This window comes from Coenobita brevimanus, chromosome 50, assembly GCF_032717465.1.
Source record: "Coenobita brevimanus isolate Jiangsu-jjx chromosome 50, ASM3271746v2, whole genome shotgun sequence".
Classification (NCBI taxonomy): Eukaryota; Metazoa; Arthropoda; class Malacostraca; order Decapoda; family Coenobitidae; genus Coenobita; species Coenobita brevimanus.
This window is the reverse complement of record NC_137003.1, coordinates 36,229,102-36,252,866: the sequence shown is the minus strand read 5'-3', so window position 1 is coordinate 36,252,866 and position 23,765 is coordinate 36,229,102. Positions and strand designations below refer to the sequence as shown.

The 23,765-nt window shown below is 44.1% G+C and overlaps 1 protein-coding gene across 1 annotated transcript in view; it reads left to right on the top strand.

Moving 5' to 3' along the window:
* The window catches only part of LOC145399737 (uncharacterized), a 342,222-nt gene that overhangs the window by 299,305 nt on the left and 19,152 nt on the right, over positions 1-23,765 (top strand). The window contains exons 9-10 of the mRNA XM_080272285.1: positions 17,320-17,643; positions 18,015-18,742. Coding sequence (XP_080128411.1) covers positions 17,320-17,643; positions 18,015-18,742 — 1,052 coding nt within the window. The remainder of the gene's footprint in view (positions 1-17,319; positions 17,644-18,014; positions 18,743-23,765) is intronic.

Genomic DNA, 23,765 nt, shown 5'->3' with positions numbered 1-23,765 from the left:
CGGATGAGGAATTTGGAAGGAACTTGAATGTAATTTGGTGGGACTGTAAGAAAATGTTCTGGAAAGAGGTGAAAAGAGTAAGACAGGGTGGAAGTGAAGTTAGCAGGGAAGTGAAAGATAAAGATGGTAGATTACTAGTGGAGAATGGAGAAAAAGTGAGCAGATGGAGAAAACACTTTAAGGAATTGTTGAACATAGAGGATGGAAGTAATGCGAGTATAAGTGGCTGGGGAATGGCTAGAAGAAGGAGGGAGGTGAGAAGACAGGAAGAAATCAGTAGGATAGAAGTTGTGGAAGCAATGAAGAAAGTTAAATCGGGGAAAGCTCCAGGAATTGATGGAGTGTGTGGTGAAATGCTGAAGTTTGGGGGAGAGATAGTAGTAGAATGAATGTGGAAAATGTGCAGATTGGCCTGGGAGGGAGGCAGAGTCCCGGAGGATTGGAAGTCAGGTATAATTATTCCCTTGTACAAAGGAAAAGGGGAAAAAGAAGTGTGTGGTAATCATAGGGACATCTGTCTTCTTAGTATAATAGGAAAAGTGTATGGTAGGATACTTATTCACGAAGTTAAAGAAAGAACAGAGGAATTAGTTGGAGAAGAACAGGGAGGCTTTAGGAAGGGAAGAGGTTGTGTAGATCAGATATTCATTCTTAGATCTTTACTGGAAAAGTTTCTAGAGAAGGGAAAGAACTTGTATGCGACTTTCCTGGATTTGGAGAAAGCATATGACAGGGTGGATAGACAAGGATTGTGGAAAGTATTAAGAATATATGGAGTAGATGGGAAGTTGTTGAATGCTGTGAAGAGTATGTATGATGGTGCTAAGGCTGCAGTGCATGTGGATGGTGAACTGAGTGAATTTTTCTCTTCGAAGGTTGGGTTGAAACAGGGATGTGTCATGTCTCCATGGTGGTTCAATCTGTACATGGATGGGGTAATAAAAGAGATACAAGGTAGGGTAGTGGATGTTGGAGTTGCCCAGGTGAGAGAGGGTAGTGTTTGGAAACTCCCTGTACTGTTGTTTGCAGATGATACCATGTTGTTGAGTGAAAACAAAGGGGAGCTGCAAGGCTTGGTGGATGAGTTTGGGAGAGTGTGTAAGAAACGGAATCTAAAGGTGAATGTAGGGAAGAGTAAATTGATGGTCTTTGAGAGAGGTGAAGTCAGTGAATGTATAGCAAGGTTGGATGATGAGGAATTGGAAAATGTGAGTACTATACATTTAAGTACTTGGGTAGCGTGATGAGTAAGGATGGAGGTTTGGAGGGTGAAGTGCCTGAAAGGGTACAGCAGGGAAGAAGGGTTGCTGGTTCCTTGAAAGCAGTGATAAGAAGCAGGGAAGTGAGCATGGAAGTGAAAAAGTTACTACATGACAGTATTGTGATACCAACTCTAACTTATGGAAGTGAATCCTGGATGTTGCTGGAAGGACACAAGGCAAGAGTGAAAGCAGTGGAAATGAGTTAAGAGAAGCCTGTGAAGTCACATGGAGAGACAGGCTGACAAATGAGGATATAAAGGAGCCTTGTGGTGTGGATGTGGATGTGATAGGAACATTATTAGGAATACACTGAGGTGGTTTGGCCATGTGGAGAGGATGGAGGGTGAAAGACTGATGAAGAGAGTGTATGTTAGTGAGGTGGAGGGGGGAAGAGGGAGGGGGAGGCTGAGGATGAGATGGAGGGATGGGGTGGAGAGGTATATGAGAGAGGGGGGTGTGAGTTGAGAGCAGGGCAGTGAAATGGTGGGGGACAGGGCGACTTGGAGGCGATTTGTTTTTGGCCACCCCAAACAGGATTGAGGCATCTGGCAATAGATAGATAGATAGACAGATAGATAGATATATATATATATATATATATATATATATATACACATATATACATTCATACATACATATATTTATATCATCATCAGCCGTTTGAGTATCCACTGCAAGACCGGCCTATCCCGACTGAAGTCGGGACGATACAGCCAATGCATCTCTACCAAGTGGCTTAGGCTGTCCAGTAGAGATTGTATGTAGGGTGAGATGTGCTTGTAAGTGTAATTGTAGTGTCGGAGTGGCTTTGGATGTGTGTGTAGTTTGTGAACCAAGTGTAATCGGTCCGCCCAAGCCGACTGGGTGCATGCATGCTATATAGTAAGCGACACTGGTTCAACCACAGCACGCCTTGTGTCCGCCAATGCAGTACGTGGCTGGGTGAACACTCCCAAAGTTTATTACCCTGGCGGGGCGCGAACCCTGGCTCACCTGTGTACGAAACGTGCACTCTGCTACTGTACTACAGAGGCTTATATATATATATATATATACATATATATATATATATATATATATATATATATATATATATATATATATATATATATATATATATATATATATATATATATATATATATATATATACAGTAGAACCTCGGTCCTCGAACACAATCCGTTCTGGAAGGCTGTTCCAGGACCGAATTGGTCGAGGACCGAACTAATTTTTCCCATAAGAAATAATGTAAATCATTTTAATCCGTTCCAAGATCCCAGATGCTTACCTATTTAAGTTTCAGCACTGGTACCAGTGCTTTCCTTTATGAGGTGACTGTATATTTCTCTTGCCTTTTCACAAATTATATACTCACTAACACTGTCTCCTGCTAACTGTTTCTCACTGATGAAGATAAGCAATAATTTTTCCACTTCTTCAATTATTTTCCGCACTACAGTACTTTCCTCTTTTCACTGCCAGTAGCCGTACTGGATGAACTTGCTTTCTTTGGAGCCATTATTAGGGGCTAATACTGCACTGAATCAAGAAAAATGTGAAGCACAGTAGGACGACTACATTGACGAACAACAGAGGTGGACACGTGACTGTCGGTTGGCCAGCTTCCCTTCGTTTGGCTACGCTCAGGTTGGTCGAGGTCCGATATTTTGGTCGACCTCTGGAGCAAAAATTTCTTGAATTTTTTTATTGAGGTCCGATTTGTTCGACATGTGAGACGTTCGAGGACCGAGGTTCCACTGTATATACTGTATATATATATATATATATATATATATATATACCCATACCCACCTCCAACCTTTTCCTAACCTATTTGTATAGGACCTGTGCTTAATTTGGCAGTGTATTCTGGTCATTTAGGTATATTTAGATATTAGAAGACACAAAGGAATATCCAGAGTAATGCTAAACACCAAGAAAACTATGTAGGAAAAACAGTGAAACCAAAAACACCCTACCTAAACACAATGTACAGTATCCCTCCTTATTTTTGCAGTGTTATCTGGTCATTTTTGTCATATTTTGACATGAAAACATATATAGGATAATCCTAAATAATTTTCAACACCAAGAAAACCAGGCAAAAAAAAGACACTGAAAATCTATAAACGCCCTGCCTGTACACCACTGTATGTACAGCACCCCTCGTAATTTTGGCACTGTTTTCAGATCAGTCTGCCATATTTGGACATCAAAACACACATAGGAATATTGAAAGTAATGCTAAACACCAAGAAAACCATGGAAAAAAACATTGAAAACCAAAAAACACCCGACCTATACATCACTGTATAGACAATACCCCTCCTAATTTTGGCACAGTTTGCAGGTCAGTCTGCCATATTTTGACATCAAAACACACATAGGAATATCTAAAGTAATGCTGCACACAAAGAAAATCATGAAAGAAAACACTGAAAACCAAAAAATACCCGACTTATACACTACTGTATACCGTATACAGTACCCCTCCAAATTTTGGCAGTTTTTTGGTCTTTCTGTAATATTGAGACATCAAAACACACATAGGATTATCCATATTAATGCTAAACATCATGAAAACAATGCATAAACAACAACTAAAAAAAAAAAAAACACCACAGATTGCAAATCTTTTGTCTGTGATGAGTGATTGCTCCCGGGGTTAGAAAAAATCCACGGCCAAATATGCCACCGTAAATTGGTTATATTGGTATAAATGGTATACCGTCATCTTTGCTGGTATTTATAATATACTGTAAGATAAAAAAACACATGAAACTGACAAGTAAGGGTCTTGAAATTCGAGCAAGCATATAGCGTTCAAGAATAAAACTTACCTTCACATAAATTCCCACCATCCTAGTTCAAAATTTTGTCAGCATCTTCCAAGAGTTAAGCATATGTTTAGATGCAGAATTTCATGAGCTTCCTTGTGGGTTACTGCGGAATTTCAGTTTGACCAATAGCGGTCAAATAAATTGCAAAAACTTTTGAAAACTCACGTGCCTGTGTTATCACCACAGAGGAGGGTAAGGACTGAGGGAGTGAGGAGGGAGCTGGGAGGGTATGGAGGAGGGATGGGAGGGGGGGAGAGAAGCGAGGCTGTGGGCAGGATTCTCCCCATTCTGTCAATAGATGGATGGCCGCTGTTGCCAAACATGTACTCGTGGCTTGCGGTCTGTGTTCAGTGGAGGTGGCGGTTGCGAAATACTTAGCCCCCGTGGCTGCGTGATATTAGACATTCGGTGGCGAATCCTCATGGACATTTTGACACCGCTTGCAGGTTACAGTCATATTACTTGGGTGCTGGTGGTTCGTTGGGAGTGATAGGACGAGTATGTGATTTTGACCATTCAGTACAGGGGCGGACAGACATTATAGCTCTGATTGTATGTTACAGACTACTTCCCACTCACAGCTCGAGCCCCAGCAACAAAGATACCGAATGTTTGAAAATGTCAGCTGGCTGTCCAAAGTTCTCGGAGACTTTTATGTCCGGATAATAGCAAGTAAATTCGAATAATGGTTTAATAGTGCCAAGATCCAGCATCTAGATACTGAACATGTCTGGATAATGAGCGTCCAGATAATTGAGGGATCGCTACACACACACACACACACACAGGTGTATATATATATATATATATATATATATATATATATATATACAGTAATCCCTCTAATATCCGGACGCCCAATAACCGAACATCCCCACTAACCGAACCTTATCGTCCTGGGATCAAACATTCCCAAAATGGTCCGAAAATCCAAAAAAATTGGAAAAAAAATCGATTTTTTGCCGTCCGTAATTTGAACTTGCCGCGCGCGCCGCGTGAGAGCATTGTTTTGGTTCGTCATTCCTCCGACGTCCGATAGAGCGCCGCTGCATCACTCCCCACTTCCCGCCTGTCTCTCACCGCGACAAGACCTACGCTCTTCGTCATGGCTGCCCACGTGCTCGCTTTTGTGGTGGTGCCGTACTTGCTGCAAGGCCTCCTGCTGCTCTCTGCCCTACTCTTAGTGTGTGTGATGGCCCCGCCTCCTGAGAAAAGGAAGAGAGTGGTGTTGACTCTGGAGAAGAAACGGGAGATATTGGAGAAGGTTGATGCGGGTTGGTCTTCCTCTCGCATTCTCCGCGAGTTCAACCTGGCCAGGTCGACTTTGTTTGATATCAAGCTGTTCCCAGAGACAAGCTCATGCAGTACACGGCTGACTTCTCGTCGAGAAGCAAACGCAACGTGGAGAGGAAGGTTATGTTTACTCCCAAGTATGCAGAGATCGACCGCTCCACGTTGATTTGGTATCGACAGCAACGTGCAGCTGGTGTGATGGTACGTGGAACGGAGCTGAAGGCTGCTGCTGAGAAGTTTGCAAGGCTTCACGACGCCCTAGACTTCAAGGCATCCGAGGGTTGGCTCTTCGCGTTCAACAAGCGACATGTCCTAACTAACCGTCAAGCACATCCCGAAGCAATGGACGCTAACGAGGATGGAGTGGACGAGTTTCGGCACAAGGTGAAAGGCTTGATCGACAGGGGAGGGCCTCACTCTCGGTCAAGTCTATAACGCTGACGAAACTGGCCCATTCTATCGCTCGGTGCCAACGAACACTCTCGCCGATGAGACTGAGAAGCGTGTACCTGGCCGCAAGCTTTCTAAGGAACGGATATCTGCTTTGTGTTGTGCCAATGCTAACGGCATGCACCGGCTTAAGCCCGTTATTGTTGGCCGTGCAAAGCAGCCTCGGTGCCTTCGTGGGGTGATGGATGTCCTTCCTGTCGTATGGTACCATTCTTTGAAAGCATGGTTCACAGCTGTGATTTTCAAAGACTGGTTTCACCATCACTTCGTCAAGGAGGTCATACATTACCAGACGAAGACACTGGGAATTCCTCGCGACCAGGTAAAGGCTCTCCTTCTCCTCGACAATGCACCTGCCCACCCGTGCGACAAGGACTTGGTTGCTGAGAATGGCCGTATTAGGTGCATGTTTCTGCCACCTAATACGACTGCTCTCATTCAACCAATGGACCAAGGAGTGATCGTGGCAACAAAGCGCCTGTACCGTCGGAAGTTCCTGGACGAGGTGATGGTGGTTCTCGAGGACGAGGACGAGCGCAGGGAAGGACGTGACACTCGAGGCAAGCGGACTTTGGAAAACCTTCGCCGCTACAACATCAAGTCTGCGCTGTACAACTGGGCTAGTGCATGGAAGGAAGTCCCTGTGAAAACTCTTGAAAATGGTTGGTCTCGTCTGCTTCTCGGAACAGATGTGGAGTACGATTTCCTAGGGTTTGACGTGGATGACTTCCATGCACGGCTACGTACGCACGGCGGCGATGTTGATGTGGACGATGTTCGTGAGTGGTTGGATCTAGCGAGGCGATCCTGGGCATCAGGACGTTGTCTGATATCGAGATCGTGCTTCGGTTGCTGGTGTCAGTCCCGAACTTGAAGATTCCACGACGAAGGCGATGATGATGCAGACTCCGCCCAGCAGGACACTACTCCAGCCATCCCCAAGCTGAGCGCACTCCGGGGAACATCTAGAGTCTGTCCTAGACTACCTGGAACACCTGGACTGCGACAGGGAGATGGGGCCCTTGGGACTCGTGGAGGAAGTGCGTGCTTTCCGGCAGCGCATCATCAATCGCCAGAATCGTCGGTCCTTGCGTCAGTCAACGATTGACAGTTTTTTCAGGCCCGTGACCCTCGCTGTGCCAAGCCCTGGTTCCACTCCGTCTGCCTCCCAAGACAGGCCCTCATGCTCCGAGCCACAGCCCAGCACATCAGCTACAGTGGAGTCACCGCTCGACGTGAGTTTGCGGCTGTCTTCAGAGTCTTCTGTAGTCGGTACGCCATCACCACTACCCACCGATGCACCCCTTGGACGCCTGCCAGTGATACTCTCGGGCTCTGACAGTGAATAAACAGCAAGAACTTCTCCACTAGACCACACGGGAATTTTGAGTGTTGTGCAGTGAAAAAAACGGTGTGTTGTGTTAAGGTTTTCAAGTTGGGAGAAAAGACTAAGTAGAAAAGAAATTTAACGTAACTAACCTTCTTTGTTTTGGCTTTGGAAACTTAAAAAACTTGGGAAAAGTTAATGTGCAACACTTAAATTTAATGGAACATTATTTGGACTAAAGTGAACACTGTGAAAAGAACGGACTTCTGTGTGTTAGTGACTAAGTTCAGTGCAAGACTTCAGGAAGAGTGTAGTGCAAGTGCTTCAGGAAATCGTTCTTACTGTCAGAGTCCGAGAGAAGGCGGTTATTCATCGAGGTGGCCAGGGACTTGCTGTAAGTAGCCAAAATGTTTCATGTTGTACTATTTTCCATACTATATTTACCAGAATGTTTCATATTGTATTTTTTCCCATACTATACTTACCAGAAAGTGTCATACTGTACTTCTTTCCATACTAAACTTACCTCATGCATGTGCAGTAGGAATGTGTTTTTCAGAGTTCGGTTAGGTTCGGTTAGGTTAGGTTCGGTTAGAGTCCATAAGTACCAGAATGTTTATTAATGTATGAACATACTTCTAAACCCACATTTTATGTGTCTATTGCATTTATTTCAGTCATTTATGTGCCTTATTGGTGTGATTTGGGTGTTAAATAGGTGCTATGCATGTCCGGAGGGAGTTGTATAGGTGTTTCTCTGTGTTAGGGTCCGTAAGTACAAGTCCATAAGCTGGGGCCCAATATCCGGACAAAACCAATATCCGAACCTACCGATGGCTCTATTGATCCGGATATTGGAGTGATTACTGTATATATATATATATATACTTATATATATATATACTGTGTATATATATGTATATATATATATATATATACATATAAACTTATGTATATATATATATATATACATATAAACTTGTGTATATATATATATATATATATATATATATATATACATATAAACTTATATATATATATATATATATATAAATAATCTGTAGTGTAAAAGTCCTATTATATGGCATCTGCAGGACTGGGCTGATGCTGAGAAATTGGGTTTGCCGAATAATCGAATAACCTACCCACTCAGTGCCTTGAATGTATTGGTGAACACTGCCATCACCACTTATAGTATTACAATTGTGTTTGGAGAGAGTACTGTACACTGGGGGAGGCGGTAGCTTAATTGGTAGAGAGGTTGCCTGCAGTCCTACTGGACCCAGGTTCAAACACCCACTGAGCCAGAGAAAAGTTTATGAATTTGAATGTCATAATAGCAAACTTTATCGATCTACCAGAGGACCCGCCAACATGTTGTAAAAATACCTCCGCTGATACCAATACACCAGTCCTGTATGAGACAGCCCTAGCATGTACTTAATATGGATGGTGGGTGTTAGCACCAAAGTGGTGACATGTAGAGGTGTATGGTATGTAGGAGGACTACTGGGCCTTGGGAACAGGCCGTGAAGCCTATGCTTAGAGTCAGACACATAAAAAAGTACTGTATTTATATATACTGTACAATACTGTAATCAAATACAGTACTATACCTGAATAGTTTCGTTTCATTTAATTTTTAAAGGCTCCAACATGCTTGCATGCGTCGGCCTTGGTCACCTAATGGCGGCTCTCCATGCTGCACTATCCATTGCTGCCTCCCTGTTCAGTCCCTTAACCCTGAGGTAGCACTTAATGACCTCGTCCCATGTCTTTCTCAGTCTACCCCTCATATCCCCATCCCCAATATTAACACTTCTCACCTTTCTCATCCAGTTATCATCCCCCATCCTCTCTACATGTCCAAACCATCTCAATCTACCTCTCTTCATCACAACACCAATACACTCCAGTCCCATCCTACCTCTCAACTCTTCCATCGTAAACCCAGCCCCCCCAGACCTTGCACGAAGGGACGCACTACACATCCACCTAATCATTGTCATTTCTGTATGTTTACTGCCTAGGTCTCACTGCCATACAGCATTACACTCCTAACACATGCTGCATACAAAGACCCCTTAGCATGTAGGGAGAGTCCTCTCAATGTCAGGAGAGGCAAGAGCTCCCTGAACTTCTTCCAGCCACTTCTCACTCTAGCCACAGAGCTAACTCCAGCCCCACCTCCAGCACACAGCATGTCTCCCAGATAACAAAACTCTTCCACACACTCAAGAGATTCACCAGCAAGTTCAATCCTTTCACGTCTGACAATCTCCACCTGCTCTCCCTGACATGCCATACACATAAAATCAGCATTATCTCGCAGTCTACCTCTGATACCACTACATCTCTTGTGCTCCCATTTATCACAAACACCGCACAAGGTGGAATTACTTCTCAAACCCTTGTGGCAAACTGCACATGGCCACTCTCCCTCGTCTTTGACAGTACTGCCACCATCCCTAGATATCATCACTTTTATTTTATCTGCATTTACCCTTAATCCCTTGTGCCCCATACCATCTCTCCACTTCCTGAATCTTTCCTCCGCCTCCCTTTCGTTCTCTGCGGTCAGCACCAAATCATCAGCATACAACAACTCCCACGGGAGTCTGTTTCTAAAGTCACGTGAGAGGGCGTCAAGTACCATGATAAACAACATGGGACTCAAAACTGACCCCTGATGCACACCAACATTCACGGAAAACTCATCACTCAAATCTCCATTCACTCTGAAATATTTATAAGTTAGTGAACATATCCCATTGGATCCCAGGGGTGCTGGGCGAGGCATGGCGATGAGTGGGTATTAAGAGTACCGCCCTCTGCCTATTGGCTCATAGTTGCAAAGCTCATAGGTCCATACCCGGGGGTTCCCTACTTTATAAAGACTTGAAAAATCCCTGTTCTGTCCAATATTCCGGACACTGGGCTCCAATTGGTTAAAGAGACTGATAGGTTTGCCAGTCATTAACCCATTGGATCCTAGAGGTGCTGGGCAAGGCATGGCGATGGGTGGGTACTAAGCGTACCGCTCTCCGCATATTGGCTTATAGTCGCGAAGCTAATAGGTCCCTACCCGGGGGTTCCCTACTTTATAAAGACTTGAAAAATCTCAGTTCTGTCCAATATTCCAGACACTGGACTCCAGTGGGATATACAAGTGTAATGACTCAGCAGGCCTACAAGTCACAGATACCACTTCCTGCATGGCTGAAATGATACGGAATATTACCTACCCTCTCAGTACATCAATTGGTGAACACTCTCATCACTACTTATATTATTACAAATGTGTTTGGAATGAGTACTGTATACAGGACTCTCTCCAAACACAAAATAAAATTGTCCGAAAAATACACAAACTGGAGGAATATGAATTGGTAAGGTCTTTTGGATGAAAGTAAAACGTACATTTAGCGCTCATTCTTTTGTTCGTTTTTGTGTTTATATGTGAATGGGAGAGTATTAATGCAAACAATAATGTATTCCATTAACCCCTTAATGACCCCCGGCATTGAACAACCCTTTATAGTACCAGTGCCAGTGACGTCACGTTAGTGTGAGCTATAAAATACCATGGACAATTATGGGAAGGGAGCAAAGATCACTGATATGTGTACATGACTCTACAATACAATTCCAAGCAGTCAGGCAGTCGCTTAATCTCAGAAGTTTTTGCTCATTTGGTAAATGCACCGTAACTGTATCAATTCTTCCGTGGATCATAGCGAATCATAGCATGGGTTTAGGAAGCTAAAACACATTAATAGGAAATGGAAGAAATTTAATCCATCTTTGAGTACCGTAAAACGCCATAACTTCGGACATTTTTTATGTGTTTTAATGAATAACTCCTTGTAGAATGGTGCAATTTTATTCCTGTTGGTGTCATGTGGTAGCCAGGGAGAGTACCTACTAAATCCATATATTTAAAAAAATTAGCCAAGCTAAACTTGTGCTTTTTTTTTTTCATTTTCAAGTGTCCAAAGTTAGGAACAAATTTCCTAACTTCGGACAGCTCTTCCAAACTTCGGACATCCATGTATTTTCCCTTTAAACATGAGAATGGTTAATGGGATCTATCTCTGGACACACTGGCCAAACTTCGGACACTTGAGAAGTTTTTAAAAAATGTAAAAAAAAATATTGGGCACTCGTGACCAGAGTTATACATATATATAGAGAAGTATCCCAAAATATCTTCTTTTTGGAGCTCGTAATTTCATATCACATTAAATTGCATCATATCACATTGTAGTGAGGTATTCTGGCCGTAAATAGAACTAAGAACTATTCACGAACTTTTTGAGATGAAAAATAAAATAAAAATGCACTGCATATACCCAAAACTGTAAGAGGAACTGTCCTCATTTTCCTAAACAAAACTTCACTTAATTATCAAGTATCTACCTCATTGACTCAACAAATGCATACCGAAATAACATAATATGATGTTGAACATTTCTTACAGGTTCTAAAGACACACACACACACACACACACACACACACACACACACACACACACACACACACACACACACACACACACACACACACAAATCAACAGACACACGCACACACTGGCACATGTTATGAAGGCACCATGGAACATATTAACTGTAGTACATCAGTACATAAAACTATTCCTTAACTACCAGTATAAAATACTGTAACTAAATATATAGTATCACTTTTTTCTTTAAAATAAACCTCATTACTGGTTAAGGCACCTTATTGGCAATAACTTTGGTACTGGTAGTACTGACTATGGTATCTTACAGATCTATATCAAAATTATTATCATTACTTAGGCCAAAGGTTCACATCTACATCAAAAATCATCCTTTGCTTTCGGTCAAGTGTTGGTTCTGGTAACACCTTCAGTATATCCTCTTTGTCTATGTCACTGCTGTCATCAACCATTGGGTATACAAATGTGTGAGGTGTACCCTGAACGTGTTTGAGAAACCTGACATGTATTTCTGGTTTTATCTTAACAATGATAGCAATATAATGCCTATATCTGTCTTTGGTATCAAAGGGAACCCTCACAACTACCCAATCTGAGGGAACAACTTTATCCCCAATAATCTGGGTAGAGGAGATGCTTGTGCTTCATGGTTGGGTGCAGATGTGGAAGTGGAAGGCTGTGCTGCTATCTCTGCTGTATCCTCTTGTGGCTGCAGTGGCTGGGGTTGTGGATCATCAACTTCACACTCTTCATGCTGGCTCTCTGTTTCATTTTGTAGTGCCCTTGTAGTAATACTCATGCCTGGTGACACATTCAACCTTTTCTTTTGCCTTGGTTTCGCTATAGCTGGACTTGAGCTTGACTGACTGGTTCCATGCCTCATGTCCTTCAACAATTCCAACACTGAGCTGTCTAAGGCAGTACTGGTAGATGGTCCTGGTGTACCAGTATCAGCTGTATCTTGGATTGAATCTTCTGGAAGTCTTGAGATGGATTTCTGTGGATCAAGAGGATAAATGCCGCACTGCCTAAACCCACTACGTAGGTTGTCAGCAATGGTCCCTTTAACTTTATCCACCAGTTCGGTGGGAAGCAGTCTTTAGGTAATGAAGCACTCAGCCTACCAACAGTAGTTTTCTTGAAGTTCTCGAGGATCTTACGCCAGTGCACTTTTAGAGGCCGGAACACAGCAACATCGAGAGGTTGTGTCAAGTGCGTGGAGTTAGGTGGTAAGAGAAGAAAGGAGATCTTATGTTTCTCACATGACTCAATAACACTGGGTGATACATGGCTTGCCAAGTTGTCTCCTATAATGACAACTCTACCTGTCTTGCGTTTAGCATAGGGGAGGATAATTTTGTGGAACCAGTCATTGAATGAACACGAGTCGAACCATCCACTGGGGGACCTATTGTATAGTGTTCCAGGAGGGCCCCCTTCAGTCCAGGTCTCGTAAAGATGGATAGCTTTATACACCACATATTGAGGGAGTAACACACCAGATGCAGTTCCAGAGAACATAATAGATATTGAGGATTTTGTTGAGTTCATGATTCTCTCTGGATATTTAGTGCCCCGCCTCACTATGACTTTCTTTTTACCTGGATCATCAGTAAGATTGGTCTCATCAAAATTTATTATGTTCTCTGGAGGCACACCTTCTAGGGATTTTTTCAGGTTACTGTAGAACTCGGCTAGCATGGCTCTTGTCACTCTGGCTCTGTCAGTCTTTATATTCTGGGACAATCGTCTACTAAGGGTTTGTTTGTGGCGCTTGAAGAAGGAATGGGCCCATTTAACACCAGGTACATTGTTACTGAATCGTGACACAACAACCCCTCGTTTGTCTAAATATGCTTTCACTAACATCCTCAAGTCCAAATTGTCGAGTGGGAATCCCCATTCTGCCAATGTGAGGATTCTCTGACACACCAGTAACTCTTCATCATGGCTCAATGAAGTATTATGTCCCACTTGTTTGCAATGTTTTTGTATCAGGTAATCATGTAATGTGCTCTTTTTTTAATTTATATTTTTCAGCTGCTTTGCGCACACTCATGTTCTTGTTATTTATGTCATCTTTAGCCTTTTCCATGGCACTTTTGGACACTTTACTTGTGTATGCTCTTTTCCTCTTTATAGGAGATTTCGCTGTTTTAGCCATGTTTTTCTGTTTATATAATTAGCATCACTTTACCATTAATATTATTGTCTGTCCGAAGTTTGGACTTCTATTTGGCTCAAATAATTTGTCTGTCCGAAGTTAGGAATTTTTTCTGCAAAATAAAGAAGTATTCATTAAAGCAGGCATAGCAAGATTATCCATGCATATATTTTGAAACAGTTTACTTCCCAGTACTTACAGCACTTTTCTACATATAATCGTACTGTTCACTTTTTTACAATTGAAACTGTTTGTTCTGTGTGAACAAAGTTTTGCAGGGTAAGAAAATTCAGTTATTTTTTCCAATGGATTCACGAATTTTTTTCACCCACACATATTCAAGCTACTTTAACCCCTACACTGCGGGCATGTTTACCGATGTTTTGCGTGTGCCGCGGGGTTATTCGGGCTCCGACAGACTCTCAAAAAATATTTGCCAAAAATCAGTTATTAGTCCTAGAATATTAAAATTATATATGCTTATGGCACATACCTTCAGCTTTCTCCTGGAATGTTTGTTGAGCCTTCGTCAGTTACCGTAGGACTTGTGGAGACCTCTGAAGTTGGGTAACGAAGTCTCCACTTTACAGTTCCCGACAACCCGTAATATGATTACCACAGCCAGATATTAACACTATAAATACTACTCTATGATTTTCAAGTGGTTTGGGATCCATACTCCAAAAAAAAAAACACTGTGAAAGCAATGAAAATTATGAGCGCGTCTGGCCGCCGCACTTCCGCTAGTTCGCTCTTGGTACTCTGTCATTTATTATTCATAAAACCCCTCACACTTTATTTTTCTATAACTGCATAACACTTATATATATCTACAGTCTTTATCCATAAGTTTCCTTCAGTAGTATTAGTTTATTGCCACTGTAGGGATTCAATTTCTTTCAGTAAAATACGTAGCATTCACTTTCTCGTCCTGTATACTGGCATTGAGAGTGAATGTCACTTTCATCTTCACTTTCATAACTCATAGTATTCAGACATGCTATAGTGAAACTTTCTCTTTCATTACTCCTAGGGTATATACTCGTATTCTTATAATACTGCTCATTTACATTTCTCTTTACGTTCTCTATTTGATTTACGTTATTTACATTTCTATTTTATTTACACTGTGTTATGCACTGTCACTTGAAGTAACTTATAAAACTATTTTCCATTGTTCACGTATATTTACATTCATTACTTTCACTTGCTGTTTACGCATTATTTACACATTATTTACAATTCCACTTGCACTGTTTTACTCAATAGAAAGATCGTAGTCACTCTTTTATCAATTGTCAGCCCTTTACCTCTTTCCACACGAGGTTTAGTAGGGGGTAAAGGTCACAGGGCCTTTGCATGGGGGTGAAAAAAGGCCCTGAAGTCAGCAAGAGGATGAGCCGTACCTCCTCTTCGGAATCTGAGAGAGAACTGGTAGGAGGGCCGGCCCGGGTTCAGGCCTACTTGAGGGTTATTCAGCACTACCAACGTAGCTCTTGAAACAGCTATGTATTTCACTGAAATGATTGGCAGGAAATCTAGACAATACATTATAAATTAGGTAGTTCCAGGTGAATGTAAATATCACTTAGGCTTCTCCCTTCCCTCCTTATATGTATATTTATTACGAAAATAGATTATATGGCATATTTCAAGGGGAAAAAAACAGCGAAAATTAGCGAATGAGTGCACGTGAGGTGTTGTCAGGTGATAATTAGCCAATTCCAGGTGTATGGCACTCTCACTTACCTTATTTCTTTCTTGTATATATTATTTGGTATAAGAATAGGGCATAGGGTTTATTTCAATGGATGAAATCAGTGAAAAATTCCAGGGAAGATTTACTTAGCGTAGCACGGCCGGGCAGGCGAGAGGATAGTGTAATGGGGGGGGGTAGGGAGGGGAGTCAAGAACAGGGAGAAATGGCTAAATTGTCAACAATGGATGGGAGTACAGATGAGATTAGGAGTGCTGACTAGTGTTGGACATTGGCAGTACTGATAGATGATACAAGCCCCCACTTGGAAGCCCGGGTGAATTCAAAATAACACAGAATCACAAAAGCGACGCCCCGCGGTATGATCCCTTGCTCCCAAGCGTCACGAAAGTGACGCCCCGCGGTTAAGGGGTTAATAGGATTAATACATAATAGTCTTAGAGGATTACCCTACCTACCCACATCATTATTTTTTGCAAATATCACACTCTCTTCCAATAAACTTGAATTATTACATTTTTTTGCGAAATGTCCGAAGTTTGGACGCCGTCCGAAGTTATGGCGTTTTACGGTATGTAGAGTAAGTTTCTTCCATTCTTCTGAAATCAAAGTACACAGCCGTACAGCTATAAACAATGAGGAAACAGATTTAACAAGTAATGTTTATATATGGGTAATGCATTACAGTATCATTGGTGCATGGGCTAAGCAATTACTGGTAAATGTCATTTTCAGGAAGCCATCAAGAATTAGCAAATTTCAAGAATTAGCAAGGGGGCTTGGAATGTAACCCTTGCTAATTTAGGGGGGTGGTTACTGTACTATGATACTGTGCAATATTGTAATCAATACAGTCCTATACCTGAATCTGAAAAATATAGAATGTAGTGAACATATGCAAGTGTAATGAAACAGTAGGCATGCAAGTCACAGATAACACTTCCTAGACAGCCGCCCCGCTGAGGGGGGTCACCTTGACATGGTGGCGGGGCTTGAAGCGTGGCTGGCAGTGCCACCTACTTTGAAGGCGTGCCTACCTTTGTAGGGTTCGGCATCTGTTGGCCTCGTGGACCAAGCACCCCCTGCATCACTGGTCAAGGAGGCCTGCTGGTGATGTTAGTCCCTGCCCACTTGCCATCTAGATCGGGACTGTTGCTTCTCCACGTGTTTGCCGTGAGTGGCGTCCCATAATGCTGGGAGACGGGAGTCCTGGGGGTTGAGCGATGCTGCATGGTGCACCCTGCAGCTAGCAGTACACCTCTTTGGTCCCTTATTCTGGCAAGACGGGTGGCCTGGTTGGGCCTGACCAGGTCAATCGGCTGGTCATGCGTTGGCTAGGGTCAAGTGGGCACTGGGGGGCTTGGTGGCTCCTATCATCCTGGAGTCACCCTTGTCCGGGTCCCCCAGTGGTTACCTGCATATACTCCTCTGCTACCCCTAGGGTTGTCAGTAGTTCTGTCCCTGACATATGGCCTCTCCTTGTTGGACTCCATGGTGGGTGGGGGGTTGGGGGAATGAAGTCATATGTTGCCTATTATGGATTGTCCAACTAATTCCTGACATGGCCTGAAGGATGACGACAATATATCAGCCCCTGGACTTCCCTCTGACCCATGTAATGCAAAGGTTCCCTCATCTAAGACTGATTCACTTATTTCCACATTAGAAACTTATCATCAATTGGCTCTTTCAAAGTCCTGTAGGGCGTCTGGTCCTACTAGTACTATTCCGTCCCTACATGAGGTCTTACAGCCCATTTTGCTTGGTATCTGGTGATCCGTACAGTGGAGGGTGTTCATGTGGCAGACTTAGATATTTTTGAGGTGTACCGGACTGTTGTTTCTGCTTGTGGTAAGGAGCCAAAAATGTCATCACAACAGGATGGGAGCCTCCCTGTGGAGGTCACCTCTCCAGAAGAGAGAGATCGACTCTGTGCTTTGTCTGAAGTATCTGGGGCCTCTGTTACATGCTCTCCGCATCCCACTTTCAGCCAATCTTGTGGGGTGGTCTACTCTCGAGAGCTGCTCCAGTACTCAGAAGCAAAACTTCTTGAGGAACTGAAAGTCCGTGGTGTCATCAAAGTGGAAAGATTCCACAAGAAGATTGATGGTATCCTTTTGCCCATGCCCTCCCTTTTGTTGACTTTCGATGCCACTTAGCTTCCTTCTTCCATTAAGGTTGCTTGGTTATCTTTAAAGGTGAAGCCATGTGTACCCAGTCCGAGATGTTGTTACCACTGTCAAAAGTTTGGCCACGTCAGCAAATATTGTCATAGACTATTGCACTGGCTTCCCGCAATATGTGCTACATGTGGAATTTCCCACGAGGATCTAAATTGTTCTGGTACAGAGAGCTGTGTCAATTGTGAGGTTGACCATGCAGCTACCTCCAAATCTTGTGACAGATACAAATTTGAGTATGAGGTCTTGTCTCTGCACACTCGTGAGAGGATTACTTTTAAGGAGTTTCCTTCACTTCAGTTCTATCATGGTCCATCCAGACAGGCCGCCTTTCTGGTGGTGGTGAACAGGATTCTCTACGACGTGAGAGTCTGGGTACTCAGTCAACCTCCAGCACGTCCGATAGGATGCTGATTCCCTCAGTGCCTGTCAGCAACAATTTTGCAGCTTTGGGAGACACTGCTGATGGAGAAGACACCTCAGCTAGTACCTCCAGGAATATGTCTAAGAATAAGTCTGTGATTCCTTCTGAACTTGTGCAGGCTGAGGTAAATAACCCACACCAGTCCTCCTCTAAACGCATTCATGAATCCTCTGAGTCATTGATAGATGTTCCCCCAGCTAAAGCTTCCCATGCCGATCAGGGTGGCCCCCTTGATGGTGCTGTTGTCCCGGTCGCAGCTACCGAGTTGGATGATGTCGCTGTGGGCCCAGACCCCAAGGTATCCCCACTACTGTCAGGGGCTAAGTCCCCCTCTGCTTCTCAGTATACCAGCCCTGTGGGATACACTACTGGCCATACTCCTTCTGATGGCACTGCCTGCTTAGATCTGGCTAAGGCTGCTTGCGGTCCCCCTACCAAGTCATCTTTTGCTCCACCACAGAAGAAGGCTATTGTCTGGCCTGCTTCTTCCTCCACTTTGCCATCTTCAAAATCAGGTATTTTGGGCTCCTCGTCCAAGGGGATAGCTGTGGTGAAGAAACCTATTAAACCTAACCCTCGGCCAAAGACACAGAAACCTGTCAAGGTTCCCAGTGTCCGGAACTCTGGGGAGACCAGGTTATCTTGCCCCTTATCATGATTATTTCTTCACAATGGATACTATGGCATTCTCAGCCAATATACTACAATGGAATTGTAGAGGTGCCATGGCAAATCAGGAGGAATTGCAGATATTACTCTCTGCTCTGACCCGCTATGTGTCTGTCTTCAGGAGACAATGGTGGGGGACAGACAGTTCTATTAGGGGGTATGAGGTCTTCCATGCACCTCCTCCGGGCAGTCACAGAGGTGGATGTGCAATTTTGTGCTGTTCTGATGTCCCCTTTATTTCCTTTGCGATACAGTCTCCCCTTCAAGTTCTAGCGGTACAGATTCACGTTGGGAGGTGCCATACCATCTGTTGTCTGTACCTTCAACCTTCCGTCCCTGTTATGCATGCTGATCTGGAAACCCTTATCTGCCAACTTTCACCCCCTTTCCTTCTCCTTGGTGACCTTAATGGCCGCCATCCTTTATGGGGTGACTCACCTTCAAATCCCCGGAGTGATCTTCTTGCCTCTTTGGTTGGGGATTTAGATTTGGTTGTCCTAAATTATGGGAGGCCGACCCATTTTCATGTTCAGACTGGCACGTATTCTGTCATTGACCTTACCGTCTCGTCCTCTGACTGTGCCCTCGATTTTTCTTGGGAGGTTTTGGGTTATCTACATGGTAGTGACCACTATCCTGTGATGGTCCAGTCTACTTGCTCTGTTCCTGCAGCCCATATGTCTCGCTGGTGTCTGGATAGGGCTGATTGGTCTCTCTTTGAGAAACTATGTGTATTTGCCAACAGGTTTACTGAATTTTCAAGCAGTGATAAGAAACAGGAAAGTGAGCATGGAAGTGAAAAAGTTACTACATGACAGTATTGTGATACCAACTCTAACGTATGGAAGTGAAGCTTGGACGTTGTTGGAAGGACACAAGTCAAGAGTGAGAGCAGTGGAAATGAGTTATTTAAGAGGAGCCTGTGGAGTCACATGGAGAGACAAGCTGACGAATGAGGATATAAAGGAGCGTTGTGGTGTGGACGTGGATGTGATAGGAAGCGTTATGAGGAACACACTGAGGTGGTTTGGCCATGTGGAGAGGATGGAGGGTGAAAGACTGACGAAGAGAGTGTATGTGAGTGAGGTGGAGGGGGGAAGAGGGAGGGGGAGGCCGAGGATGAGATGGAGGGAAGGGGTGGAGAGGTATATGAGAGAGGGGGGTGTGAGTTGGGAGCAGGGCAGTGAAATGGCGGGGGACAGGGTGACTTGGAGGCGATTTGTTTGTGGCCACCCCAAACGGGATTGAGGTGTCTGGCAATAGATAGATAGATATATCTCTATATCTATCTATCTATCTATCTATATATATTTTATATATCACGGGCTGAATAGGGTAGTACTCCCGAGGAGAATGGAAATGCTGGTGATAGGGAGAGCTGGAGCTCCTGTTTCACTGGCTATCTAACCATCCCCCTTTGCTGACCTTTTCAGTGTGACAGTAACATGGAGAGTAGACCAGCATACTCTCCCAAACACTTCCTCTAACTATCTATGCACTGCACCACATGCACTTTACATTTCACACAACATATCCCACTACGTTACAGGGGTTGGCGCCAGCAAGGGCATGTGGCCAGAAAACTTTGCCCCCGCTACCTAGTGGCGGACTTCTGGGGCGAGGCGTGGCGGGGGTTCCGCCGGCACAGATCGTGGGTCCAGGGTGAGATGGGGCTCAGGCCTGTGCTAGAGGGTACAGGGCATTGCGGTTCCCAGGCTGCCGCTTCCGCCCAATAGAGAGGGGCCTGAACCTGGGAGTACCGCCCCAGGAGGCTGCCCTATCAGTGGGTGTACAATAGCGGGATAGTTGCAGTGCCAAGACGCGCTTGGAGGGTGTCCCTGCAGCTGTCCTGGCAGGGTGCCTCGAGACCACTACCACAGCCACTGATAAGCTGGTGGGCTAGGGGTCCCAGATCCATTGCCTGGACCTGGGACTGTGCAGTGAGTGGGACCTGTGCTGTGTCTGTCCCTCAATATTAGTACTGAAGATGACAAAAGAAAATAAGATTCAAAGCAAGCCTGAGGACAGAAAATCACCCATGGGGATGAGGGTGGGTTCATGGAATGTGGGAAGTTTGAGGGGAAGAGCGGGGGAAGTCGTTGAGGCATTCAGTAGGAGGTGGGTGGATGTGGCGTGTTTGCAAGAAGTCCGGTACAGGAGTGGATCAGCCAGAAAGATTGTTGGGAAGGACTGTTGCTATAAGTTGTTTTGGCATGGGGGGACAGACGGATATGGAGGTGGTGTGATGGTTGCAGAGAAATGGGTGGAATATGTTATGAATGTTTTGAGAGTAAGCGATAGGATTTTGGTAGTGAAAATTCTGTTGGGTAGAAAGATAGCTGGATTATTTCGGCATATGCTCCACAGGCAGGATTGGATGAATCAGAGAAAGATAGATTTTGGGATGATTTAATACGTGTAGTGGGTGGTATGCGGGATGATGAGATAGTGATTTTGGGAGGGGAATTAAATGGTCATGTAGGTGAAGCAGCACAAGGTTATGAAGGAGTGCATGGGGGATGTGCGAATGGTCTAAGGAATGCAGAAGGGGAAAGGATACCTGTACTCGTGTTTGGGGAGGCAATGGACATGATTGTGTGCAACACATATTTTAGGAAAAGAGACAGTAGGTTAATTACATATGAATCTTGGGGAAATAGCAGTCAGATAGATTATTTTCTGGTTAGGAGGGTCGATAGGAGGTTAGTGAGGGATGTTTAAGTTATAGGAATTGAAGATTGTGTGCAGCAGCACAAACTATTGATTTATGATATGGTGCTTAATGAACAAGTGATGAAAAAGTGGACTTATGTACCTATGAGGAAAATATGGAAGCTGAAAAACCAAGTAGTAAGGGATGCCTTCTATAGCGAGTTGAGGACAGTGGTGGCTGAACAGGGAGTTGTAGACAGGGGCGTTAATGAACGGTACAGAGCCCTCAAGAACAATTTCTTGAGAGTTACCGATGTAACATGTGGTTGGATAAGAGGACCACCAAGACATAAAGTACTTGGTGGTGGGATGACGGTGTAGAAGCTGCAGTTAAGGAGAAAAGAAGGCTTTTCCGGGAATGGAAGAAGGGTGGTAGCAAAGAGGAATATTTGGCTGCCAAGCGTAGGGCTAGAAGAGAGGTATACAGGGCAAAGTCTGAGTCACAGAGACTATTACTTGATAACCTAAGTCATGGGGAAAGGAAAAATATGATACTTAAGGTGGCAGGTCAAGTGAAGAGGGATAATCGGGTTATTATAGGTGAGCAGTGTGTGAAGAATGATGAAGGAAGGGTAGTGGTGAACAGTGAGGATATTAAAGATGCATGGAGAGAGCATTATAACCGGTTGTTGAATGAGGAGTTTGACTGGGACAGGGTAGGTTTGGAGCCAGCAAATCCAGTGTTTGGCCCTTGGCTTTTGATTGATACTGCTACTGTGAGTGAGGCAATAGGCAGGATGAGGGTGGGGAAGGCAGCAGGTGTGTCTGGGTTGACTGCCGAAATGTTGAAGGCCTCAGGCGATATAGGGGTGAGTTTAGTCACTGACCTGATAAATAGGATTATTTATGAGTGTGTTGTCCCAGATGATTGGCTGAAGAGTGTAATTGTAAATGTGTATAAAGGGAAGGGTGATGCCCTGGAAAGAGGAAATTATAGAGGTATAAAGCTTTTAGATCAGATAATGAAGGTAATGGAGAGAGTTTTAGAAGGTATGATTAGAGAAAGAGTGAATATTGATGAGATGCAGTTTGGGTTTATGCCAGGTAGGGGGACCACTGATGCCATATTCATTGTTCGACAGCTTCAGGAAAAATATATTGGTAGGAGAAGGGATCTTTATTTTGTTTTTGTTGATTTGGAAAAGGCCTTTGACAGAGTCCCTAGAGAGGTGGTGAAGTGGGCAATGAGAAAGCTTGGCTTGGAGGAGTGCCTGGTTAGGGTGGTTATGGCTATGTATGTGGGTGCTCACACCCAGGTAAGAGTGAATGGAGATTTGAGTGATCAGTTTTCCGTGAATGTTGGTGTGCATCAGGGGTCAGTCTTGAGTCCCATGTTGTTTATCATGGTACTTGAAGCCCTTTCATGTGACTTTAGAAACAGACTCCCGCTGGAGTTGTTGTATGCTGATGATTTGGTGTTGATTGCAGAGAACGAAAGAGAGGCGGAGGAAAGGTTTAGGAAGTGGAGAGATGGTATGGGGCACAAGGGTTTAAGGGTAAATGCAGATAAAACAAAAGTGATGATATCTAGGGTTGGTGGTGGTACTGTCAAAGACGAGAGAGAGTGGCCATGTGCAGTTTGCCACAAGGGCGTGGGAAGTAATTCCATCTTGTGCGGTGTGTGTGATAAATGGGTGCATAAGAGACGTAGTGGTATCAGAGGTAGACTGCGAGATAATGCTGATTTTATGTGTACAGCGTGTCGGGGTGAGCAGGTGGAGATTGTCAGACGTGAAAGGATTGAACTTGCTGGTGAATCTCTTGAGTGTGTGGAAGAGTTTTGTTATTTGGGAGACATGTTGTGTGCTGGAGGTGGGGCTGGAGCTAGCTCTGTGGCTAGGGTGAGAAGTGGTTGGAAGAAGTTCAGGGAGCTCTTGCCTCTCCTGACATTGAGAGGACTCTCCCTATGTGGTAAGGGGTCTTTGTATGCAGCATGTGTTAGGAGTGTAATGCTGTATGGTAGTGAGACCTGGGCAGTGAAGGAGGAAGATATTCGCCGGCTCAGTCATACAGAAATGACAATGATTAGGTGGATGTGCAGTGTGTCCCTGCTTCCAAGGCCTGGAGGGGCTGGGTTTACGATGGAAGAGTTGAGAGGTAGGATGGGACTGGAGTGTATTGGTGTTGTGATGAGGAGAGGTAGATTGAGGTGGTTTGGACATGTGGAGAGGATGGGGGATGATAATTGGGTGAGGAAGGTGAGAAGTGTTAATATTGGGGATGGGGTTATGAGGGGTAGACCGAGA